The 24,062-nt window shown below is 35.5% G+C and overlaps 1 protein-coding gene across 3 annotated transcripts in view; it reads right to left on the bottom strand.

Moving 5' to 3' along the window:
- LOC123676070 (protein held out wings) overlaps window positions 1–24,062 on the bottom strand; it is a 46,520-nt gene that overhangs the window by 12,300 nt on the left and 10,158 nt on the right. For all 3 annotated transcript variants that reach the window (XM_045611743.1, XM_045611744.1, XM_045611745.1), the window contains exon 2: window positions 3,222–3,355. In XM_045611743.1, the coding sequence (XP_045467699.1) occupies window positions 3,222–3,355 (134 nt within the window). The remainder of the gene's footprint in view (window positions 1–3,221; window positions 3,356–24,062) is intronic.

Here is a 24,062-nt window from a genome sequence, read left to right as displayed (position 1 = left end):
CATATAATACTATTTCGCACCTTTGAAGGCAAACAAAAATATTCAATTCAACATCAGAGCGACAAAAGGTAAATGAAAAAAATTTTTTTTTTCCTATAATATTCAAGTCCTTGACACTACATATCTTTTTTGAAGCAAGTTACGAAGCAATTCCGGACATAAGTTCATAGAAACATTTTTTTTTAACTAATCACCCTTTGAAAATTCGTTAGGAAACAGTTTGTTTAATGAAATGTTTATATTTTCATGGAAACGACAAAGATAAATTTCTGTTTCCTTCCGTAGGTGGCGCTATATAATGAAATGGTCAATGTTCTATGGGAACGATGAGGTTGATGTGAGCGCCACAAGAAACGATGCGGGAATCAACTGAAGTATCCTTGATTTCCTTCAAATCCAAGAAAGCTGGTGACTATAAAGTCGTCAGTGGGTACTTTTAGACATCTAAGTTTATATCATTAGTTTTACCTAGATTTCATATTTCCTTTGTGAAATCGCACAGAGACTATGTGTCTAGTATTTGTATTTATGTTGCGTAGTTTGATTGCTGTACGCGATGAATGAAATTTGTGAGGTAACATGTTAGTCCCCACCTTAAAATGCAAATCTTTGTCGTATACCAACTGATGTCAAGTCATCGACATCAAGAATTCCCAGAACATGTTCTTAGTAACCGAATACAGTCCTAGAATTACAATGAGTTTGTTGTTACGAGACGTATTAGCATGACACCATCACTCATTTTTATTGAGCTCTAAAATGTTCCAAACTACAACAGATCTGGAACACTCTCGTGTTTTGTCGCTCAAGAATTTCAATTCTTGTCATCGCCATTTCTTATTACAGGAACACACACGTCCGTTGGGCCACAGAAAAACAATTCACAACTTCTTGGAACGCACACTTTTACAATTAAGCCCCACCTAGAGATTAAACCATCAGTGCTACCAATCAATTCGTTCAATCCATGAAAGTGGAAATGTCACATAAATTTCATCATGAATAAAAATGAGTCATTTCGAAAACATCGAAATACTCGTGACGAAAATCAATAATTCATATCGAAAATTTTAACGGCAGCTTATCGTATTGGTTTTAGCCAAAAGGCTAAGAGAAAACGCATGTCGATGAATCACATGTCATGTTTTATAGATAAGATTGAATCATAGTTGTAGATTGGATAGATACGATCATCAACTTCCAATAAGATCTGCTGTAGAGCAGCCACCAATCGCTGTCCAACCGATATCTGGTGAGCTTACCTATTACGGATGACAAGATAAATATGTGTTACGAAAATTGAGTACACCTACGTAACGCCTACTGAAATGCAGTCATCGAGGTTCTCATTGTTCGACAATGATTAGCAGTTGATCGCTATCTTAATTCTTATGAATTTGAAACTTCACTCTATTGTCATTTTAGTTCCAGAAGTACCGATACGAATGTCTATATTAATTCTATTCTATGCTTCTGCTATTCTAGGATTCGTGAATACATTCTATGATTTCTATGATTGTTGTTTTTTTTGACGTGTGACTAATTTATTCTATCCGTAGAAGCCGAAACATCCTCTAAACTTGTGGATCTAAGTTCAAAAAAACTCATGTTCAAATGTTCGATGCAGTAGAGGCATTTGTGAAGAATAAAAATTAAAGATACTCTCCTAGGAAATCAGAGGTTTGTCTGGAGAATAGACTAAAAAAAAATTTGTGAGAAGTTCCTACTTGGGTTTTATTAGATGTATAAGGTAAAAATTCCACTGTGATTTCTTTTGTTCAATAGATCGTTATATTCTCAATTTGAAAGATGGCTTTGATTATGGAAATCTTTGGCCCTTGGTGATCGTGATTAAAATTTCAAAAAATGATGTGAATAGGAAATTTTTGCGTTTGCATATATGCGTAGGTTCTGGACTTATTGGGTGACCTATTAGAACAATGTAAATATAGCTTCTGTTACATTCATATTTGAGATTTTTATGTTACTATTTTTAAATAATTGTACTGAATAGAGAGAGAGAGAGAGAGAGAGAGAGAGAGTATTTCACTCTTTGTCGCAGAGATATGTTAAAAATGTTGCACATACGTTTTATTTCTGTTTTTATGAAATTTCCTTTTTGAGCGCTCTATCATTTCATCAAAAGACCTGTAATTTTCAAATTCTCAGTCCAAGAGTCGAGTTTTAAGATAGGTTTGTAGGTTTAGTATATTCTGTTGATTCGTTTGAGGTGGATAACGTGAAATTTTTCTATCATATTCTTATTAATGTGTGTTGCACGATCTCAAAACTAATCAAAATTATATGATAAGCAAACTTATTCGGAAAACTTTTTCAAAAGAAGGAAAATTGATGCGTTTGAATACGACAGCTGACACAAGACAGATGAAAATCAATCTCAAGAAGTGTCTGTAAATTTATTGAACTTTAGAAACTAACCAATATTTCGTTTATAACATTATCCCCCCAATACGCTCTATTAGTGATGACGTCACACACCGTCATTTTAGTTCTCCTGTCAGTGTTCGGAATCCAAACAAACAAATTGTCATTCAAAGTAGTACGTTGTCGTTAAAGAAATTGGCTTATTTTGATAAATAAGATTATTTAATGAACGATTTTACTATTAATTGATGGACAGATGGCACGAGATTGCCAGTAAGTTCGAACTTGAAGTTCAACAAATAAACACGGTTTATACAAAATCTGGGTAATGATACAGGATTCAAACTTACTGGTATTAACCTCGTTCTTTCCGTCTATCAATTAATACTAAAATCGTTCCTCAAATACTCTTATTTATGAAAATAAGCCAATTCCTTCAACGGCACCATATACTATTTGAATGACAATTTATTTGTTTGGATTCCGAACACTGACAGGAGAACCAAAAATGGCGGTGTGTGACGTCACACTAATAGAGCGTATTATCCCCTCAATGCTCATGTCTAGGTACGCCACTGCGTTTAAGTACATGTATCATTCTTAAAGGTGACTTGTTGACGAATAAAGTCTAATTTCTAAGAAAAAACGCGTTTTTACTGGTTTGGCCAGAACTTTTGAGTGAAGTGTTATAGAAGAAATAGTTCGAGGTAGTGTGGAGAAGAGAAAATGAGAGAAACACATTTGAGCACTCTCCTCTCTCTCTAACTCCGTGTGGGGTTCCCATGTAAAACTCAACGCGCAAAATACATAAACGAACAAGAAGGGCATATACTCACATCTGGATGTTCTTTTACTGGGACGTATACTTTTTCTGTGAGGGTGGTGGGTTGACCATCAGGTTCAGGTAATACGAGGGGCTCCTTTTTGACTCCATTTATTTGAAATAAACTGGCACGTACTCGTGCTATTTCTGAAACAAAAAGAAAGAAAATATTAATCGAGATGAATATCTTTATACGCAAATATTTATCAGATTCTCGCAGTAAAGACTGTAGCAAGATATCGATAATTAAGAGTGTATGGCGCCAAATGTTAAAACATATGGCCGTTGTCTGAAATCTATGCGGATCTTGCCGTATAGCCTGAACATCACGTGAGTTATTTCTGGAATCCATAAGGAAGTTTCTATCGGCTGGAAGTTTACCATTCATCCACACCATGTTGAAATGACGAGATACGGAACGAATCAGCTGATTGCTGGCACAGGAAACAACAAACTATATACATACAGCGGCCAGATCAGGGGAACGTATGTACAGGGTGGGCAAATTTCGATGTTTTAGTACCTACTACAACTTTTAAATCAGACAAAATCTGATACCCCATTTTCGTTCTCTTTTTCTGAGAAATTAACAAGTATTATATATTCATTTTTGGCCACATTCTTTTGTTTTCGAGTTATAAGCGGAAATTGGGAAAATTGGCGAGATTGAAAAAAAAATTATATCTCCGCTAATACAGATGTTAGAGCTCTAAAATTAAAACATTATTTCTATGCTTATCAACATTTGAAAGCAGAGAAATATTGAGATTTTTAGATAAAACAATGTTATCATTTCGTTCATCTTATTGATGAATTGCTTTTATTGAATCAAGAATCAACATCCATTAAAGCATTAAAGACATTGCGAAAAAAGATGATAAATCAGGAGTTTATAAGTTGTTATGCATTGATTGTCAAAAGGTAGGTATAAGACAAACAGAAATATATTTTCGAGCAAGAAAGTTTTTTCTTAACAACAAGAAATAATGGACATATTCCATAACCATATATTAGAACTAGGACATAATTCAAACACGAATTTGAAATTTGACATATCGTAAAAGAAAATGATGCCCTTACCTATCTAGAAGCCTTGGAAATTAACAAGTATTTTAAAATGGGAATATTGTTCGAAGACATGTTAACAACTCACCGCTGTTGAATAATTTTCTAAAAATTATTTATTAGTGTAACATCCTCAGTCCTTTGTTGTTGAAATTTCCCTTTAAATATGAAATTTGTTCATCACTTATGTTTAGCTATTCAGAATGTAAGACTGCTAAAGAAGCTACTGTGTAACGAAACAATCGTTATTTACATAATAAAATATGTAGGAGAAATTAGAATAATTCGTTTTTAATAACAATTAAAAGGATTTATACCACTTCAATTAAATAACACCTTCAGTTACGTAACTTGTGTTGCCATGAATGAATGCAAAATCGAATTAATCATAAACAAAATCAGGTACAGGATTACCAACGTGACAGAACATCAAATTGATGTGTTGAACATAGAAAAGAATTAAGTGACTTATTACAGGTTTCTAGGTCAGGTTTCTCTTTACAAAACCAAGTTTTTTTTTAAATGGGCTAACTATTTCCTACTACTTTTTTATTTTAAAATCTCCATCAGGGCTTTGAAATGGAAAAATGAGAACCACAGATAAATTCAGGAGTAATTATGATTTCTCAGACCGTCACAACTGACATTTTCTCTTTGTTTGGTTTCGTTGTCACAAATTCGAATTTTGGAAATGATATCAACTACTTGCAAGGGAAATTGTTAAAAGATTGAAGTCAACAAGAGAAACCTGTGAAAAGTCACTCAATTTGTACAATTAATTCTCATCTAAGATGTCCAAAATGCTGGTATGTTCACTGATTAGATTTTCTTTGAGATGATTTCTGACGACTCAGACCTTTTCTTTCGTGAGGTGGCGCTGTATGAAGAGTTGACCAATCAACGGCATCCTTTTGAAATGTCAAATGACATTCATCTGACATTGACAGAAAGACGACGTGAACGGCATAAAAAACGATGTGGAAATCAAGTCATGAGTCGTTAATATCATTAAAATCCAAGAAGGCCGATCCCTTCAAATCTCTGTTTAAAGGTAAGTGGACACACCAGTATCTCAGACATCTTGGTAATTCATCATAGAATAGAACGACGCTGTCAATTTTCAGCGATCATAGAAGCCAGTCCATCAACGGCCACAGAAAACCTATGTCAACGCATATCGCTTTGCCGAAGCCTCATTTATTTTTTCAATTAAGATAATTGATTTAAGTCGTCGGACCCACATAAAACGTTCCGCTTGGGGCATCAATAAATTCCCGAGAACATTAATTAAGTAATATACCATCTACCATAAATGGTTATAATTATTTTAACATCAGCCATTCAAGCAGCAGTGCATTTTATGCAAATCCAGTATGGTTTCCAACCTGAGTCGATTTAGCAACGTTGGCTAAGATTTATTGACGGGAAAATCAATGGCCTGATAAGATTCATGGATGGAAGGGGCCATAAAAAATGAGAAAGGCACTGACTTGAAGTCAGCAGCTTTGGCGCGCTAGTTCAAATTCGTATCCGTGTGATTTTTTTGAGGAATTCCAATATGACAACCAAAGATAAAATTTTCTATGATCACACAGATTTTTTTTAAAGCTATAGAACTTTAAATTGCAATAAAACAACGATGGATTATTCGATTGACATGAATTTTATTTATCCGCAAGATAATCTTGTGGCATTACATTTTGAATATGATTTCTGGCATATGACCGCCACGGCTGGCTCGGATGTAGTCCAATCTGGAAGTCCAATTTTCGATTACTTTTTCCAACATTTGTGACCGTATATCGGCAATAACACGGCGAATGTTGTCTTCCAAATGGTCAAGGGTTTGTGGCTTATCCGCATAGACCAATGACTTTACATAGCCCCACAGAAAGTAGTCTAGCGGTGTTAAATCACAAGATCTTGGAAGCCAATCCACAGGTCCAAAACGTGAAATTAGGCGGTCACCAAACGTGTCTTTCAATAAATCGATTGTGGCACGAGCTGTGTGACATGTTGCGCCGTCTTGTTGGAACCACAGCTCCTGGACATCATGGTTGTTCAATTCAGGAATGAAAAAGTTAGTAATCATGGCACTATACCGATCACCATTGACTGAACGTTCTGGCCATCATCTTTTTTGAAGAAGTACGGACCAATGATTCCACCAGCCTATAAAGCGCACCAAACAGTAAGTTTTTCTGGATGTAACGGTGTTTCGACATACACTTGAGGATTAGCTTCACTCCAAATGCGGCAGTTTTGTTTGTTGACGTAGCCATTCAACCAGAAGTGCGCTTCATCGCTAAACAAAATAAAATGAACGTAGTGCGCGATACGTATTCCGCACAGAACCATTATTTTCGTAATAAAATTGCACTATTTGCAAGCGTTGTTCAGGAGTGAGTCTATTCATGATGAATTGACAAACCAAACTGAGAATAAATCACTCGACAGCTGTTAAATCGGTCGCCATCTTGAACAGTAATGCCAACTTAAAGTTATATACCTCGAAAAAAAAAAACACCCGTTATAAATGGCTTCGGCCACCTGACAACACTGAATTAGGCCATGATAAATGATTTTTTATGGCCAGAATTGAAAGATATTGATGTGGACGACGTTTTTTTCGAACAAGGCGGCACTACCTGCCACATAAGCAACGAAACAATAGCAATTTTACAGGAAAAGATTGCTGGTGGTGTTATTTCTGGAAGAGAATCACAATTGGCCACAGAAATCTTGTGATTTAACACCTTGAAATGAAATAAACATGCATTGATTTCTCTTAAAATATCCTTTTTTCATTATCAAAATCATAATATTATCTAGAGTTATCACGTCCGAACGGACAGAATTGATTTTGACCTCGAATTCTTTATCACCTACACAAACCCAGCCATTAAAAACCACCCTCAGCTCAAAATTCGAAAATAACCGACATTCAGTAAATAAGAACAACCGCGCAACAATGTATTTAAAACGCACCGACATTTACGGATCACAGAAAAGGTCACGTCGACCACAAAGGGTTATCCGGTAAGCGTTCGCCCACAGAAGTACCTCCTCGGTGCGTGCCTATTCACTCTCAAGATGAGAAACCAGAGAAACTGACCGACCTACGTTCTCACGAAGTGGGCGTAGAGACAATTTCAAAACATCGGGTAGCTAAACGTGCCAAAATGGTCCTTCGAAGCCGGATCTCGCGCTTCTATCCCATCCCATCACCCCTTGGCGGTCTAAAGGGACGTTTACACGTTACGTAAGCGCGTTCCGTCATCGTTCAAGGGTGTAAATCGCGATCAAACTGTCAGGTGTTGGCGTGGAAGAGAGAGACAGAGAAGTAATGAGTGTCGAGATGTGTGTTTCGTTTCTGAGCGTGGCGTATGAAAGTGTACCGACTTTCTGTTGTCTGTATTCATTAGGTATCCACCGGAGGTGATGTAACTTGGAATTCTAGAATTATGCTGACACTCAGATATGGAACGGCGAAATCTTAGTGGGACCTTATTAGGATTGAAGCGCTCAATATTTATGAGGAAATTATTACAATTAATTATGAACATGTGGTCGGGTTGCTGCGTACGAATCGAAAAGAATACATGAATCGGTTACGTCCATTATGCGTCATAACGGTATCGAAACGCATTTTGCAACAGTCACTCGATTTTAACTGTAGTAAAATCAAGTGGGGGTTTGTTACACCTTTTAAAACTTAGGAATGGCTGGGCCTCTTTTTAAGATCTTCATCCATTAACTCAAAAAATTGAAAATCAACACTTTTTAGCAGGCATGATGTTTTCCAGAAAATCTAGCAACGAGCTGTTTGTAATCTTCTAAAATGATTCCGTTATATGTTAATTGGACGCATTAAAAAATGGATAATTTCAATTCTCATGAATATTTCTCCCAAAAAAAAGCAATCTGAAAAGTAAAATTTAAAAAGCCCGCCAAAACGCAGTCACCCAACATGGCGCCAGTGACGTCAATTTGATATGTAAACAATCGAGTGTCATATACGAAAGTTTTTGTTTTCATTATCCATTCAAACGCTTTTGTCTAGATCGTTTTGATGAAAGGAATAAACTTATTTTGATTTGATATATAAAATAATTTAGTGATCATGGTACTATTATTGATCTGTGTTCCAATATTTCGTAACTGTTCTATATTAAGGTTAGTTCTTTCGTGTTATACAGCTGATGATCACGAGAGATATTATCGCCTTATTGTTTCGAAACTATTTTAGGTGAATTTTATTAATGTTTAATTCGATTAAACTAATAAATGTCTATTGTAACGCATCGATTATAAGCCTTCATTCAAGACCCAAGAAAAAAAAAAGAATATAAATACCTAATACAATAGTTCAAAGATAACTTTGATTCATTATATTCTCACCACAACAATCTGTTTGAGGTTAATTCAATGTGGTTTTTAATGAATTTCCTATAGGAAAACGAAACTATTCAGACTCTAAAAATAACTAGCATATTTCATTGTAGAAAATGTCACAGCAGACCATTAAACGCAAAGAAAGGAAAACTACAAATGACTCACACATTTATTTCAAATTGACTTCATCGTAAGTTCGACCAATCCAGTTCGTCTATCATCAGATGATAATAGGAATTAATTCTCAAAAGTATAATCCATGTAGATGTCAATTAATAGTGTTTTTTATACTAATAAATAATCGGGTTTGAGTTGTTTTCTGAGAAATGTAAAACAAACAATTCGACGTTTGTTTGACAAATGCCAACTTCTCTGTGCTTCGAAAAATCGTTTGTGGTCTGCAGCACAGAACAAAGGATCGTTTCAAAGTGTAACGTGAGCTCTATCATCACACAACTGGAAGTAATCGACAATGGGATGAGCTTGCATCTGCCTGGTTTGGCAGCTCACCAAAAAATAAATAATATTGATTTGTTTTCACAGCAGGATAAAGTGTTACAGTTAATTGGTCGTAGAGTTTGTGTCTCAGCCTATTAGTCCCAATTAAAATATCGTATCATTGAACTTATACGTTGATACCAAACCGATTTGTTTCTATCGGACGCGAAACTCACGACCACAGATTTTCGGAGACTTGCTCTGTGGGCGTGAAAACTCTGTGCCGGAATCACAGATTCCGGGTAGGTCTAATTCAATATTTGATTACGAACGAACTACTATTAGGAATGTGTATTTTTCGCGCTGGAATCTGAATCCAGTTTGTCGAGAATGCAAAATAAGTTATACAAATTGCATCGAAAGTTCAGGATGTCGAATGCATAAAGGTCTTCCTTCTAAACATAGAAAACTCCCTCATCTAAGCCATCACAATCGCCATCATCTGCACCTAGCCTTGACGCTATATAAATTAATCGAAAGGTGAGGTATAGCGTGATCACGACAATTGCCGACATTGTTCGGTATAAATCAACTGTTATTATGCCATTAGGAAGGCTTGGAATTTCTGCACCGACACGTTCTAAATCATTATTTATTAGTTCATTGATTGAATAGTTCTAGTTGCAACGTTCGCTGTGTTTAGGAATAGGCTAAATGACAGTTTTTTGGAATCCCCTATGTAGATATACTACTAATAGAAGTTTTGAGGCATATTGTGGCACTGAGGTCTAGCGAGCCTGATTTTATCATTGAGAAGAGGGAAACAAAGAAAGTTCAATAAAATATACCTAACCAATCATTTCATTGAGTCAATACATAATGAAATCAACAAAATATAACCTTTATGTTGACCCAAGTAGAAAGGTGGGCCGTTGTGATCGAAAATAATGACGTCATTGATGACGTAGGTATTCAGCACTCTCACGTCAACCATGATCGCCAAAGGGAATGTTTCAACCGAGTCACATGATCGATTTGAGCATACGTAATTAGCTCTGATTGGCATTTCAGATAACATGGCTGATTGTTGTATTTTTACTTTCATTTTATTGAAAAAAAAAAGACTAATATTCTTCAATACCGTCATCTAGCGTATTGTGAGTTATAGAAATGCCTAGTTTTTACAGTTCTCTACATTGCTGGTAAGAAATTACCCTACTCAAATATTTTATCTATGTCGAACAGTAGTTTTTAGACCAGGTTGACCATATTCACCGTCGCCATATTGTTGTGCGACAATACCAACTACCCAGTGTTCCCAACGGAGAAATATTGAGTTTACTAGAAAAATACCGCTAATATCAAAAATACTATCAGCCATAGAGACTATTCTTCCACTGACTATTTCCAAAAATGGAGCGAAGCCTTCATTTATACACTCGGCCACAATTAATTTGTTCAGAAAACCACCTTTCACTAATGTTTTTATTTCCAAAAGGTGAAATTTTTGCAAAATATTGTCCCAAACAAGCCTATCTGGCGTAGCAGCCAGAAAAAGTACACATAAACTTCACTTATAAACTTTATATCTTGGAATTTTTCTAGTAAACTCAATATTTCTTCGTTAGGAACACTGGGTAGTTGGTATTGTCGCACAACAATATGGCGACGGTGAATATGGTCAATTAATGAGGTATTCAACAGTGACTTGCATTTATGTTGTAAACTGTTTGATTTTTGGTATGATGAAGGTGAATCACTGAGTTAGATCATAGAGGAAGTCGACTAATACATTGTATTCTAAAGAATTTGATCTATGTTCAATGAAAACAATAAAAACCGCAAAAAACAATTGAAACTTGGAATTAAAACACCCACCGACGAAAGAGAAGCTGTCATTAACCTTCCCAAGGGTATATTTAAGAGAATTTATCATATTATATCAACGGTGTGATAACGGTAGAATAAGAACGAGCCTACAACATATTTTCATACTCAACGAAAGTAGATTATGATCAGTTAAACACTGTAGCTTCAGGCTTCTTCAATTAATGGCTGAAATGTTCACATTATTATCGATATTGCGGGCGATATTAAGAATTTCATGGTACGTACGTAATCAGTGTCAAAATGCATGATGTTTCGTGATTATACGCAGATTTAAAGTTCCAGGAATCGTTATAAAGGACGTCGTACACGATACCATTAAAAATCCGTTGTAAGTAGGACATATCAGTAGTGTGGCATGACTGATATTCGATGGCTGGAATGTTCTATGCATATTGCAGGAACGCCAACGTACGTACTAGAAGGGAGCAGTGGCCCTTGTCGATATCTCCTACTTTCGAACTTAATTGCATGTACAATCGGTTTTTTCACAGACTTCTGTTACATTAATCAAACACAAGTGCTGTGAAACGCATTAAGGAGGACTGCTATGTCGATTCCCGGCTTGGACGTCGAAGAAACGATGGTGTCATTGCCATTTTAATGGACGACAGTGCGTGTAATTGGATTTATCGCTTTCGTTCACAAGAATAGCAGCCTCCAATGGGGGTCAAACGGTATGACGAAAAGCTTCAACGAATAATATATTCGATAGAATTGAAATTGTAGAATCACTGTAACAAGATAAACGAGCAGGGTCGCCAATTCGAGCAACTGAAAATTCCTGACAGATCGCCACGGTATAACAGAATGTTTTGATCATAGAAAAACCCATTGTCAGATTAGCCAGGCGTTTGGATTTCTTTCAACAGTTTAGATTTAACAGGACTGAAATTGTAGAAACAACGTATCGTTGTAGAATCACTGTAACGAGATTAACGAGCAGGGTCGCCAATTCGGGCAACTTAAAATTACTGACAGATTGCCACGGTATAAAAGAATATTTTGATCATAGAAAAACCCGTTGTCAGAATAGCCAAACGTTTATATTTCTTTCAACAGTTTGATTCCACAGAACTGAAACTGTGGAAACAATGTATGGTTGTAACCTAACTCCCTAGGACTAACGAGGACCACAGACGAATTCGAATATGTGAAAACACACTTGCCAATAGTTTTTATGATTGGATCTGGTGCGAAACTGCCCTGCATTCGTAAATATAACTTTTACGAGGCGAACCAATGTAGAATGGAAATGCATCACACGTCCAAAATATACAGAAAAGATTGAAATTCATAACGCTCCTCGAACCATGTGCCAAAAAGCATCCACTGCCAAGAAAAATAAAGATATCATTTCATGATGACTTATACAGGTAGTGGCAGGTGTTAAATATTAAGATGGCTGATTAAAAGATAAATCAAACTCATCATTACTGTTTGGATCATCTCGTACAAGGTTAATAACGCTTGCGAGCGCGTTAGTTCATTCAACCATAGAAAACTAGCACTTCCGCACTGTTTGGACTGTACGACTGACCATTATAAAAAGAAAAACGTCGCTTTCTATGGAAACCAGTTTCTGGGTTCCCCTCTATGTTTTACGGGTAGTCAACGATGAATCCACAATGACATATAGCCATTATCAGTGTTTACCAACCAATAACTGAATTGGAGAGGTTTGCTACCAACTTATGATTAAAAATCCCTCTATATGATCTATTGTGCATTCAGACTACTATAAAGAATTTTATCCCGATATTTTTAAAACCAGAGGGCATCAGCCTCTGAATAACTCGCATCACTCCACAGAGAAGAGTTAAAAATACTTGAAAGGTTGCAATGCGAGCCCAATATTGTCAAAGAATAGTGATGCCGTAGATCTATTCTGAAGCGATTTATCGCAGAGGAAAATGTTACTAGCAGGAACGTTATTTTGGTCACGTTGACAACACTGCGTTCAGAAAGGGGCCTAACCCCCTAGCACGTGTCTTACGTAACATCCTGGTTGGTGTAGTTGAGATAAGAAGCAATAAGTTTGAAAGAGGTGTATCAGATGAACTTGACTACCACATCCTAGGTTATTTGTGGATTTACGAGTCGCGCCGATGAACCAATCGTTTGCAGATGGTGCATTCAATGTTGTCAACCTAAAAACGAGGAATCAGTGGTGCCAACGTCGGATTTTCCGTATGTTCTATGAACGACGTTATTGACTCATTTTGCTTATAATTGAAGATCGTTTTTGTCGATTCCAACTTAATAGGTCGATTAATCTGAGTTTTCACAATTAATATGCGCATTATCGGCTGTTATATGCCTTTATCACTTAGGGCAAGACACGTACTGGCGATTGACGTGACTTTCTAATAATACCTGCATGTTTTCATAGGTTAGATAGAGAAACAGCGCAAATCCTGTTACGATTGACGCCCAACTATAAACAAACGGGTTAGGTTAGAATTATGGCGTGAAAGTGAGGATGTTTCGAAGAGGACGTTCATTTTATTTACAAGGTGTCCATGATATTCAGATTGGACCACCCAAATGGAAAATGCGGAATAGAAGTGTGAAAGAAGGTTGAACAAGTTTAGATTCTGTTCATGGTCTTTATGAATGAACGCCAGAGGGCAATTAAAACCTCTATAAAGGTTTATTATTATTTTTGTTTTCTTGAGCTAACTGTGAACTTGGCATTTACTGAAAATACTGCAAATTTTACACAATGGTTTGTGATTCCCTCAAATATCATAAAATATCTAAATCATCGAAGAAGCAACTCAGAAAATAGAAAAGATCTCTATCCATGACGCCATATGTATGTTTGTGTGTCTGAAAATCTTCTCAACAATCGTGCAAGAATATCGCAGATTCCCATAGATTTCATGGTAATATTTTATTATTATATGTTGCTACTTCGCTTTCCACATTTCCGGTGTACCTTATTGAATATAATAAACATATTCGAAACAAACAAAAATTGACGAAAAAGATGAAACGGTGACTAAAAGCGTACTAATCTAACGTGAAGAACAATATCAAACGAATCAGCGATACAAATTCTATAACGCAGATAAAACAACTACCGAACAGTTGTATTCTTCACAAGTAACAATGGTTATTGTTTTGAAACAACTCATATTGGCAAATAGCAGAAATACTGACCGGCTTTTAATTGCTTTGAATAAGAGAAAACGGCAGCTTAACAACAGAACTAGTGCATCATTTTACGTCTACAACGTTCCCAATTCTGTTCTGAAAGAGATTTTCGAGCGAGGCGTTAACTTTTAAAGAGATTCCATTCATTATACAGTGAAGAAATCTACGTTATTCTCACGCTTGAAAATGTCACTTCGCACGTTCAGTTTTACCAACAGTAATTTCAACAAAGACACCTACTACAAACATAGAAAATTACTGACAGGTTTTCACAGAAGAGGGGTATAATGAAGAGTATGAAACGGAAACGTTAAGTTGAAGGCTTTGACTATTACATAACGAAAAATCTGTTTGAACGTCCATTAAAACTCTTTCAACATTTCCTCTTGGTTTTACAACATTTTAAACATCAATTTTATGAGCAAGTAAAGATATATCCACCTTTCAACGTACATAATTTATTAAAACATCATTAGGAATAATATTCCGAATCCAATTGATAGAGTAATCAATCTTAAAACTGATCTAGAGCAAGGTAAAAGGGAATGGTACTGATACAAAAACACTTGTCTTTGATCGAATGAGATATAAAAGATTTCACTGATAAATTGTTAAGTTCATTAAATGCAGAGAAAGTTGTGGAATTGATGAAGAATTCCAGATCTCTCTATGATTTTCTTATAGGATAATCTCTGAAAAATATGAAACTGGTATTCAGTCAAACCAGTTCCTCATAAGAACTGGACATATAAATTCAATTTGAAGTCAATTCCATTAGCGTTCTCTTATTTACGAGTGGATTTTGTCAGAAGGGGTTACATTTTTTCTTCAAACGATTCCAAAGATTTATTATTAAAAAAAAAACGATAAAAATATTGACGTCAAGTCGAGAGCATTTTAGAGGAGACGATCGCTAAAAAAGAGGAACAAGGAAATCTATGACCTTCACAAACCACAGAATGCAACATTAACAAGTTAACTTCAGAGTTGCCACTACAAGGGAGAGAAATTTCGAATCATAGAGGTCCGTGTCGCCATCATGTTAGCCAACATCCAGAATGGATAGGCACCAAAAGAAGAAGAAGAGGCCACTATCGTGGTTAAAGGAGAGAAGAAGAAGAAATTTCGAATCGGTCTAATGATTCGATGATCAATTTTCTTCAACATGATGGAAATGAAGAAAAAGATAGAAACTAGTGCTTAAAATTCTGAATAATCATAGAGAAATTTCTATGAAAGTCTAGTCTAGTCTCTCTTAGATCGTAAATAGACCTATCCTTAGGAAATTCTTACAGGAGTTGAAAGAGCTGATCTGATAACTGAGAATAACGATTTTTACAGCTTCATTACCGGTAAACGTTTGTTCATTAAAGATCAAACGGTTTTTCAGGCTGTGATGACTCAAAGGAGGACCGATTCGAATCTCGGTGTAATTTTGGCGGTGCATATGTTTTGTGGGTGAATTATTTTGAAACTTGTAAACTTGCCAGTATCGAACGACAGTTCCCAATGCCCTCACCTTTCGAGCTGCCATACACCTGCCCTATTTATCATTTCAACCTCATTTCATTATTTTTTAAGGATCCAATGAACATAGAAAATCTCAATCTATATTCTTCATCTTCTATGAATTTTATACGAGTTCTATGATCTTGAATTCTGCTTTTGATAAATTTAATGAAATTTGTTGGTAGAATTAGTTCAAATGGTTCCAATACAGAATCACTAAATTACAGTGTTTTATGACTTTTGGGAATTGGATTAGCAACAGAAATATTCAAGGTCTTCAAGGACAAGACCCCGAGAAGCATATCAAGAAGTTTATATCCTGCAAATAAAATTATCACTTTATTTTATTGGTACTTTCCATTAGCTGAAATTCTGCCATTAAATAATGTTTTTTTTATTCTCCGAATGTCAATATTATAATATACAGGATGAGTCTTAAAGTTGTACAAATTTAGCTATAGATTCCTATCAATTTCACCATCGTGGTCAATGGTAAATGAAAAAAGTATTTTATTCGATAAAAGAAATCTATATATAGTTCAATTTGATGTAGATACAAGTTAAGACTCACCCTGTATAGTTGATATGGTGGACAAATTTTGAAATAAAAAGATTTGAGCTCTATGATCAGTTCATCGAGAAAAAAACTTATATGGAATAGAATTTATTCCATATTTCAGACGAGTCCATAGATGTTCTGATAAACAGAGGCTAGAAGTAAAATTTGTAGTAAATCAAGAACCTTTGACATGAGTCATACTCAATACAAAATATAGCTAATGTTGTTCAGCCATTCATAAATAACATTCGAGATGCCAAGGAACTGACATGAAAATGGACAAACGGTATGTTCGAGATCCTACCAATACGTGTCTTATCGATTTCCTTTTGGCTCATAAACATTCCACTTATGCTGTCATCCCGTTTGAAAGAAATCTATGACCGTCACAAATCACAGAATGGAACATTGACAAGTTAACAATCACAGAGTTGTCATAATAAGAGGGAGCAATTTCGATTCAGTTCAGTGATTTGTCATTCGAGTTATTTGATTTGACACGCTGTTTTTGATTGACCTTGATTATCTTTGATCTTTGTGTTTTCTATGGTACTTTCATAAAAGTGGGGCTAAACGTAGAATTCGGGTTCTAATTCTGAAGAATCATAGAGGAATATCTTTGGAATGCATAGAAACAAGAGCTTATTAAAATATCACCAGAAATGATAAAATTGAATCGAAAAGAAAGATAAATCTCTGTCCAACGAAAACTATTTATTTAATTTATCGTGTAAATGAATGCTACCATGTTAAAATCTCGCAACGAAACGCGAAACAACATACCATTCAATCCGATAATTATAAATGAATCATTCATTTTCTGTAAACACTACTCATTTACATTTGCCATTTTGAAGTCAATAAAACAATTTCCGGCATGGTGTCGGTACTTTATAAATCTATCTTCTAAGCAGAGATGCAAATTAAAAAAAAAAGCACATGCAACTTTTGTGCCCGAAGGGCAACTAAATCAATAATTATATCGATTTTTTTACTGTAAGTGGGAAAATACACAATGAAATTGTTTTATGAATTGTAGCTATGCACATCACGGAACGCGTTCATGAAGTTTATTGTGAGCTGGTAAGCATGTGTGACTGATTAATTTTTTATTTGTGCTCTAATGGTTTAATTGATGCAGCATTCCTCTCTCGATGTTATGCTAATGTACGTTTGTTAGAAATGAACATCCCGAACAATTATGATATTGATAGAAACTACTCCGCAAAGTTTTTATACCGTGATATATCTCGAGTAGATGAACTTAGAAATAACGTCATAGAGGGCAGACAAATCGGAATCAAATTATCGCAAAGAAAATATGAAATTAAATCTTTCAGGCTGATCTAATCCAATCTGAATTGAATGAATGAATGAGAGTTTAGTTCACATCATCGATAATCCAAACCTAATTGTCAGTTGAAAGTCAAATAAAGGGTTCTCCAATAGGAATCAAACAATTTAAAATGACAACAATGTGTATTATTCATTGACATAACTTATGTCATTCCTGTTCAGTAGGTTATGCCATTCAATCATGGAAAGATACAAGCTTCAACAACTTTTAGAAATTGCTAAATTGTTTTATGAAAATTTTAATTTAGTGAAAATCAGTTATTTGTGAATATTTAAGAAGACTCAATCTCTAAACGCTGTTGAAGCATGTAGCTTTCCATGATTGAATGGCATAACCAACTGAATACAAATGACATAAAAAATATCAAAAAAATAATACACAATGTCTGGTTTTCCAGACAAATCGAAAATGCTGTTCAATTTCGTAGTTATCAATACTTCAAGCTCAGTAGTGAATAACGAGCAAAACCTGCTTCAATCCCCCCTTGTACTTTTTTAGTTAGTTCATAAAACTTCCGACAGAGGTAGCTCAGCATGGATGAATTTTTGGCTAGTATCGCTAACTCTTCCTCGATGGTCAAATAATATGATTTATATAATCTATATTCAATGATATTACTACTGAATATTCAGTTGAAAGTTCAAATAATGACGAAACCGTAACCTCTCCGGACCACAGAGAACAAGACAAACAAGTTTTCTGTAAACAAGAAATGCCTTGCATCAAGTGGGCATAACCAATCGATTCAAGTGTGTGTGGTTGACAAACACGATTCAAAAACGCAAAAGTAATCAAGGAGAACTCGAATGGAATTGAAATGAGCGTGATAATCTGCATACTAGATGGAAAGTGTACGGTCATCATAAGATGATACGAAATTTTATGCTGTTTTTCTATCTATTGATGCTGCGTTATTGGTATTAACCAGCTACACGTCGTATTACTTATTACACAGTTCTGTGTGCCAGGGAATTAGGTCATACTCAACATGCAGAAAGATTTTTATCGGCCGTTATTGCGAAAGTTTTTTAATCGTTGTTGAGCGAATCTTCAAGGTATAAATAATTGGATGAATGTTGAAGTTCAATTATGTCAACAAAGCATAACTTCTATGCGAACCATAGAAATAGATTAATACAGATATAGGCGTGAACATCGAATTGGATTCCAATGTCACTGAAAAAACATTCTTAAATTTTCCTCTGTGGAGATCCACAGTGTTACCAAGTAGATTCAAGGATTTTAAATTTAAAGGCTACATCAATGCATGATAAACTTCTCTGTAACAGTAAATGTTAATCGAAATAATTAATATGCATAGTGTGTATTTATGGGTATTTATCACAGAAATAAGCGGAAGTTGTATTCAGGAACTAACCGCTGTAGAATCTTTTATACCTAAGCACGGTATGCTACCCATCATCTACTTTATGAGGGCCGTACAGAAATGATTTATACCACAATATCCTTCAATCGAAGGCCTTCTAAAAAATGAAAGGAGTTGTATCATATTAGAATGAGACAGATGTCCAAAGACACATACACCGTTATCGGCTCAATATTCTAGCTTGCGCTACCAACTATCAATAAACATAACCATAAACCTACAACAAAGGAAAGAGATTTAAGATAAGAACGTCGACACTGACTAGTATTTATCCTATATCGGATTATATTTGAATCACTACAGTATCAACAGCTCAATGTTAGTAGTCCTCAGGTGCATAAAAAAACACAAAAGCAGTGTAATATCGACGAAGACGAGTGACGGAATTCCGCATTTTTTGCTGCTTACGTTGAGAACAGTGATTTATGACCATAGAATATTACGTCTCTATTCTGAATGTCAGTGTTGCCACTAGTCGGGCGTAAAACTAGGCATTTATTAATGAATCAACGAGACAAGATTTCATTCTAGATCTGCCCGAACTGTAACAATCTCTGTGTATCGATTCGAAGGCAATCGTTGCAGTCTTCCCTGTTCTTATTCTAATTTTAGAGCGCGAGGAGAGTAATAGCGGGCTGTCAAACGGTTAAACCCAAACCATTCGGTTGGAACAATAAAATTATATTTAGATGGTAGAATGTCTGTAATTTATAATGACGATTACAAATATATCGGCGATTGTGTTCGTTACAGACTGTTGGGAAGTAATTGTCTTATCAATTGGGCACGAGTATCTAAATTAACTGGATTAGGTTTAATGCCGTCATCGATACCATGTGTTCGATACGGGTACAGATTGTTCAATTTCAAAACAAGGGTGCCAGGCAACTAAAACTGTTGTAACATCCATCCATGATTATCTATTGGAGCAGATGTCAGGGTGAAACCATAGAAGATGACTTCAAAACAGCTGTCAGTTGCAATGTCGCCAATCGAATGTGAAATTAGGCACTTTTTATCAGAAGTGCCTTTTACTATTTTTCTTGCTATGCAGATCCAAACGATTCCAGTTTATTATTGAATTTTTCCTTGAATGATCTCAACCTACTAAAAATTGTGTTACTTATTGAGCAGCTCTGTGCGCAGTGAATTAGATCGTATTCACAGAATCCAAGATGCATAAAGCAATTTTCATTGCGAAAGTATTTTCATTTGATGAATGCGTTTTCAGGGTAGAAGTAATTGGATGAAAAACGTAATGTCAACAGTGAAACAATAATTATTTCAACGTGAATCATATAAATAGAGCAATACTCTATCAGGTTGAAAATTATTATTAACTCAGTATTTTTTTATTGTTAATGATATTGAATATAAAGTTTGAGTTGAGGTCAAGATTTCAGCGAGAAAAACACTCTGAGACTATATGTATATAATTTTCATAACATGAATACAATATAGAATAGAAGTTTTACCTTCCCCATATTTCCAACAGTTGTTGGGGCCCGACCATAGAAGATAAATTTGAAATCCTATCAGGTTCAATGCTGCCAATCGAAAGGAAATCCGGGCACTGATTGAAAATGGTAAATATCTACCTAAACAAATCCCTCATTTGCAATTCATGATTACCAACATAAACGCGGAGAAAACGATAAATGCAGGGGAATAAGCCAAACGATTCCAGCTATTTTCGAACATGATTCGGTTGTTTATCGACTGTATAGGAAAAAATGAATCCCCTAAGATAAACTAGACTATTTTATAGCGGAAACATTGTTTCTCGAAATGGCTCCACACAGAAACTGAGTGAACTGCTTGTGATTATGTTATTAGCACAATCAACACAGTTATCTGCAGAGGAGATACCAGGAGAGACAACTGATTTATAGATGCCATTAGGTACACAGTTAGCCAGATGATCCGTTGGGAACCGAGTTATACAGGGTGGGTCTTGAAGTTTCACATTAAATTTAACCATAAATTGTTCTTATCAAATAAAACACTTTTTGATTGATGGATCCATAATTAAGGTGTAATTTGTTGAAATCCTCAATTGTTTATATTATATCAACCTCAAATATTTTAAGGGAAACTGTAAATAATGAATCTATTCTCTAAAATGATATGAGTATTCTGATAGTGACTTTGGATTATCTCGGAGTGTTTTCCTTCTGCTAATTCCGTTCACTTTTAAAGCTTTTGAAGGAAAACATTTAACTTTTACAGACTGTGTGAAAAATCTGTCTTAACTGATGAGAGGAATCTATGGTTGAATATAATGTACAACTTTACGACTAAGGTAACGAGGACAAATTCCTGATAGAGTAATAACCTGGATAACCTAATGCTCCACTCTATGATTTATGTACAGTAAATGTTATATATAAGTCATGCCCGATTTCAATTTCTGATTTCAGCTGGCACTGCGGAACAAATTCTAATTAGATTTGGTCAAATCGCGTCAACCGACGTTAAATTTCAATCGGGATATTGATCAAACGCAGAAATGTTTTAGGTAGTTGGCAACACTGAGTTCTTGAAGTAGAACCCTACTTTATCGGCTCAAGACAGTTCTTGGAAATTACTGCTGTTGATAGGGTCATTGCGAGTTGAATCCACTTGAGGTTTGTCATCAGTGCCAGTTAAAAAATTACTTCATTCACCCATTGGGATAACACCTCGTAAATAGGCGATAAAATTCGGCAATTATATCGGTTAGAAGCTGCTTTAATTGCGGTTATTTTCGAATTGTGATGGTAGGGGCGACTGGTAGATTTATAAGGTCATAAACTTGCAAGAAAGTAATAAAATGTTATACCTTTCAAGAAGCCATATTGTTACCATATCAAAGAAATAACTGTGACTATGCAAGCTCTTTGTTTCAAGTCTCAAATTACAACAGTTCTCATTTACGAGTTGTTCTCATTCAAACAAACATACAAAGCGCGAATTATAAACTATTCTCATTGTCGCCAATCGCTTCGTATATTTGTACATCCCTGCCTAAGGCAGGTCGGCTACATCAAGGCTACCTACATCATTGGTCATCGGGCAACAATTTGCGTGTTCCAATTGAACGAACTGTGCCATCAGATACGGGTGCACCTCACAACGAACTGACCTGGTTCCGGTTTAAGATGAGCCACAGTATTTTTATATTCATCGCTGATAAAGAGGAAGAATCAGAAAATTCTATGAATTACTCGGACCGTGATGTAAATGTTAAACTTCAGGAAGTTCTGTGGTTGGATTCTCGGTATCATAGAATCATCTTTTTGACGTTACTGATAATAGTAGGTCAATCTTCCATATGTTTTGAGGTAAGACAACACCTCGGTAAACAGAGCTGGCCTATTCGTGACCTAATCGGAGAAATTGTCATTATTTGTCCAACAGAACTTCAGGATATCCTTCGAGTTACTTCCTCTAAAAATTGAGATGATTAGCTTTCCAATCACATAAATAAAACAATGTGTCGAATTGAGCCAGATTGAAATTTATTCATCTATGATGTTGAGCATAGATTTTGCATCTGAATCATAGAGTAATATTACTCTGAGATCTGAATAAAGAAGCATAACCTTCTTCACGTCAAAACCACAGAAAACACCAATTTGATCGAGTTGAATTGCAGGTGATTAACAGAACTAATGCATCTCGAAGTCGATGGGATAAAATCGATGATCTAATCTGATATAATTCCCTGAAAATCTAAGAGATCAACCAAGCGTAACCCAGCCAAAGGCAACAATTTCTTAACCCAAGGTAATTCGAGCTATTATAACTGTCCCACACATCTGTTGACAAATAGCATTAACACAGTGTCGGTAGGTATAAGGTACCATGAACAATGGTCACAAAAATAGAATGTTGGTAATTATATGGTCAACGACGAATTATCCCACGGGTACCAATAGAAAACCCGTGTAATTGGAAATCGTTATTTCATTAGTACCACCTTAAAAATAAAACTGACTGATGCACTCGATCATCTTCAGAAGTGTTATCTAATGGGAAGTCATCTTTTGTTAAATTGAACTTGGAACTTGAGAAGTTGATACCAACTTAGATTTTAAAACACTGCACTTAATAATTTCTGGGCCCAACCAGAGATTCAACTCTATGTTCCGAAATTTTTACCCGCATCTTTTGAAGATTTTTCTTGTACTGGCGGTGCAATCTGTGGACTAGGCGACGTGGTATTAAAGGGTCTTTTTTTTTCAGAGCTATAGAACTTTAAATTGCAATAAAACAACGATAGATTATTTGATTGACATGAATTTTATTTATCCGCAAGATAATCTTGTGGCATTACATTTTAAATATGATTTCTGGCATATGACCGCCACGGCTGGCTCGGATGTAGTCCAATCTGGACGTCCAATTTTCGATGACTTTTTCCAACATTTGTGGCCGTATAACGGCAATAACACGGCGAATGTTGTCTTCCAAATGGTCAAGGGTTTGTGGCTTATCCGCATAGACCAATGATTTTACGTAGCCCCACAGAAAGTAGTCTAGCGGTGTTAAATCACAAGATCTTGGAGGCCAATTCACAGGTCCAAAACGTGATATTAGACGGTCACCATACGTGCCTCCATTATTTTCGAAATAAAATTGCACTATTTTCAAGCGTTGTTCAGGCGGGAGTCTATTCATGATGAATTGCCAAACCAAACTGAAAATAAATCACTTGACAGCTGTTAAATCAGTCGTCATCTTGAACAGTAATGCCAACTTAAAGTTATATACCTCGAAAAAAACACCCGTTATTCGATATAAAATTTTGTGTTTGTTTTTTTTTTTAACTTTCTATGGTTCCGATGATGCGATCAACGAGATATTCTACAACAGGCTTGAAACCGTTATTTTTAATCGAAATGCAAAATTTTATCTCGATCGAATTCGTAGTTAATAAATTATCAAGAAAACGACATTTCGGAATGCCAAATTGGAAAATTTAAATATCTCCATGTTGAATTCAATAAATTTCCTTATTTCAACATCTATCGGCAAAAAACGAAGTACCTCCCATGTTTTCACAGTTCCAGGCAAACATTTGGGACGAAAAAATTAGCATTTATTCTATGCATCT

The sequence above is a fragment of the Harmonia axyridis genome, chromosome 3 (genome assembly GCF_914767665.1).
Source record: "Harmonia axyridis chromosome 3, icHarAxyr1.1, whole genome shotgun sequence".
Classification (NCBI taxonomy): domain Eukaryota; kingdom Metazoa; phylum Arthropoda; class Insecta; order Coleoptera; family Coccinellidae; genus Harmonia; species Harmonia axyridis.
Note: the sequence above shows the minus strand (reverse complement) of the source record. Positions and strands in the feature narration are given on the sequence as shown.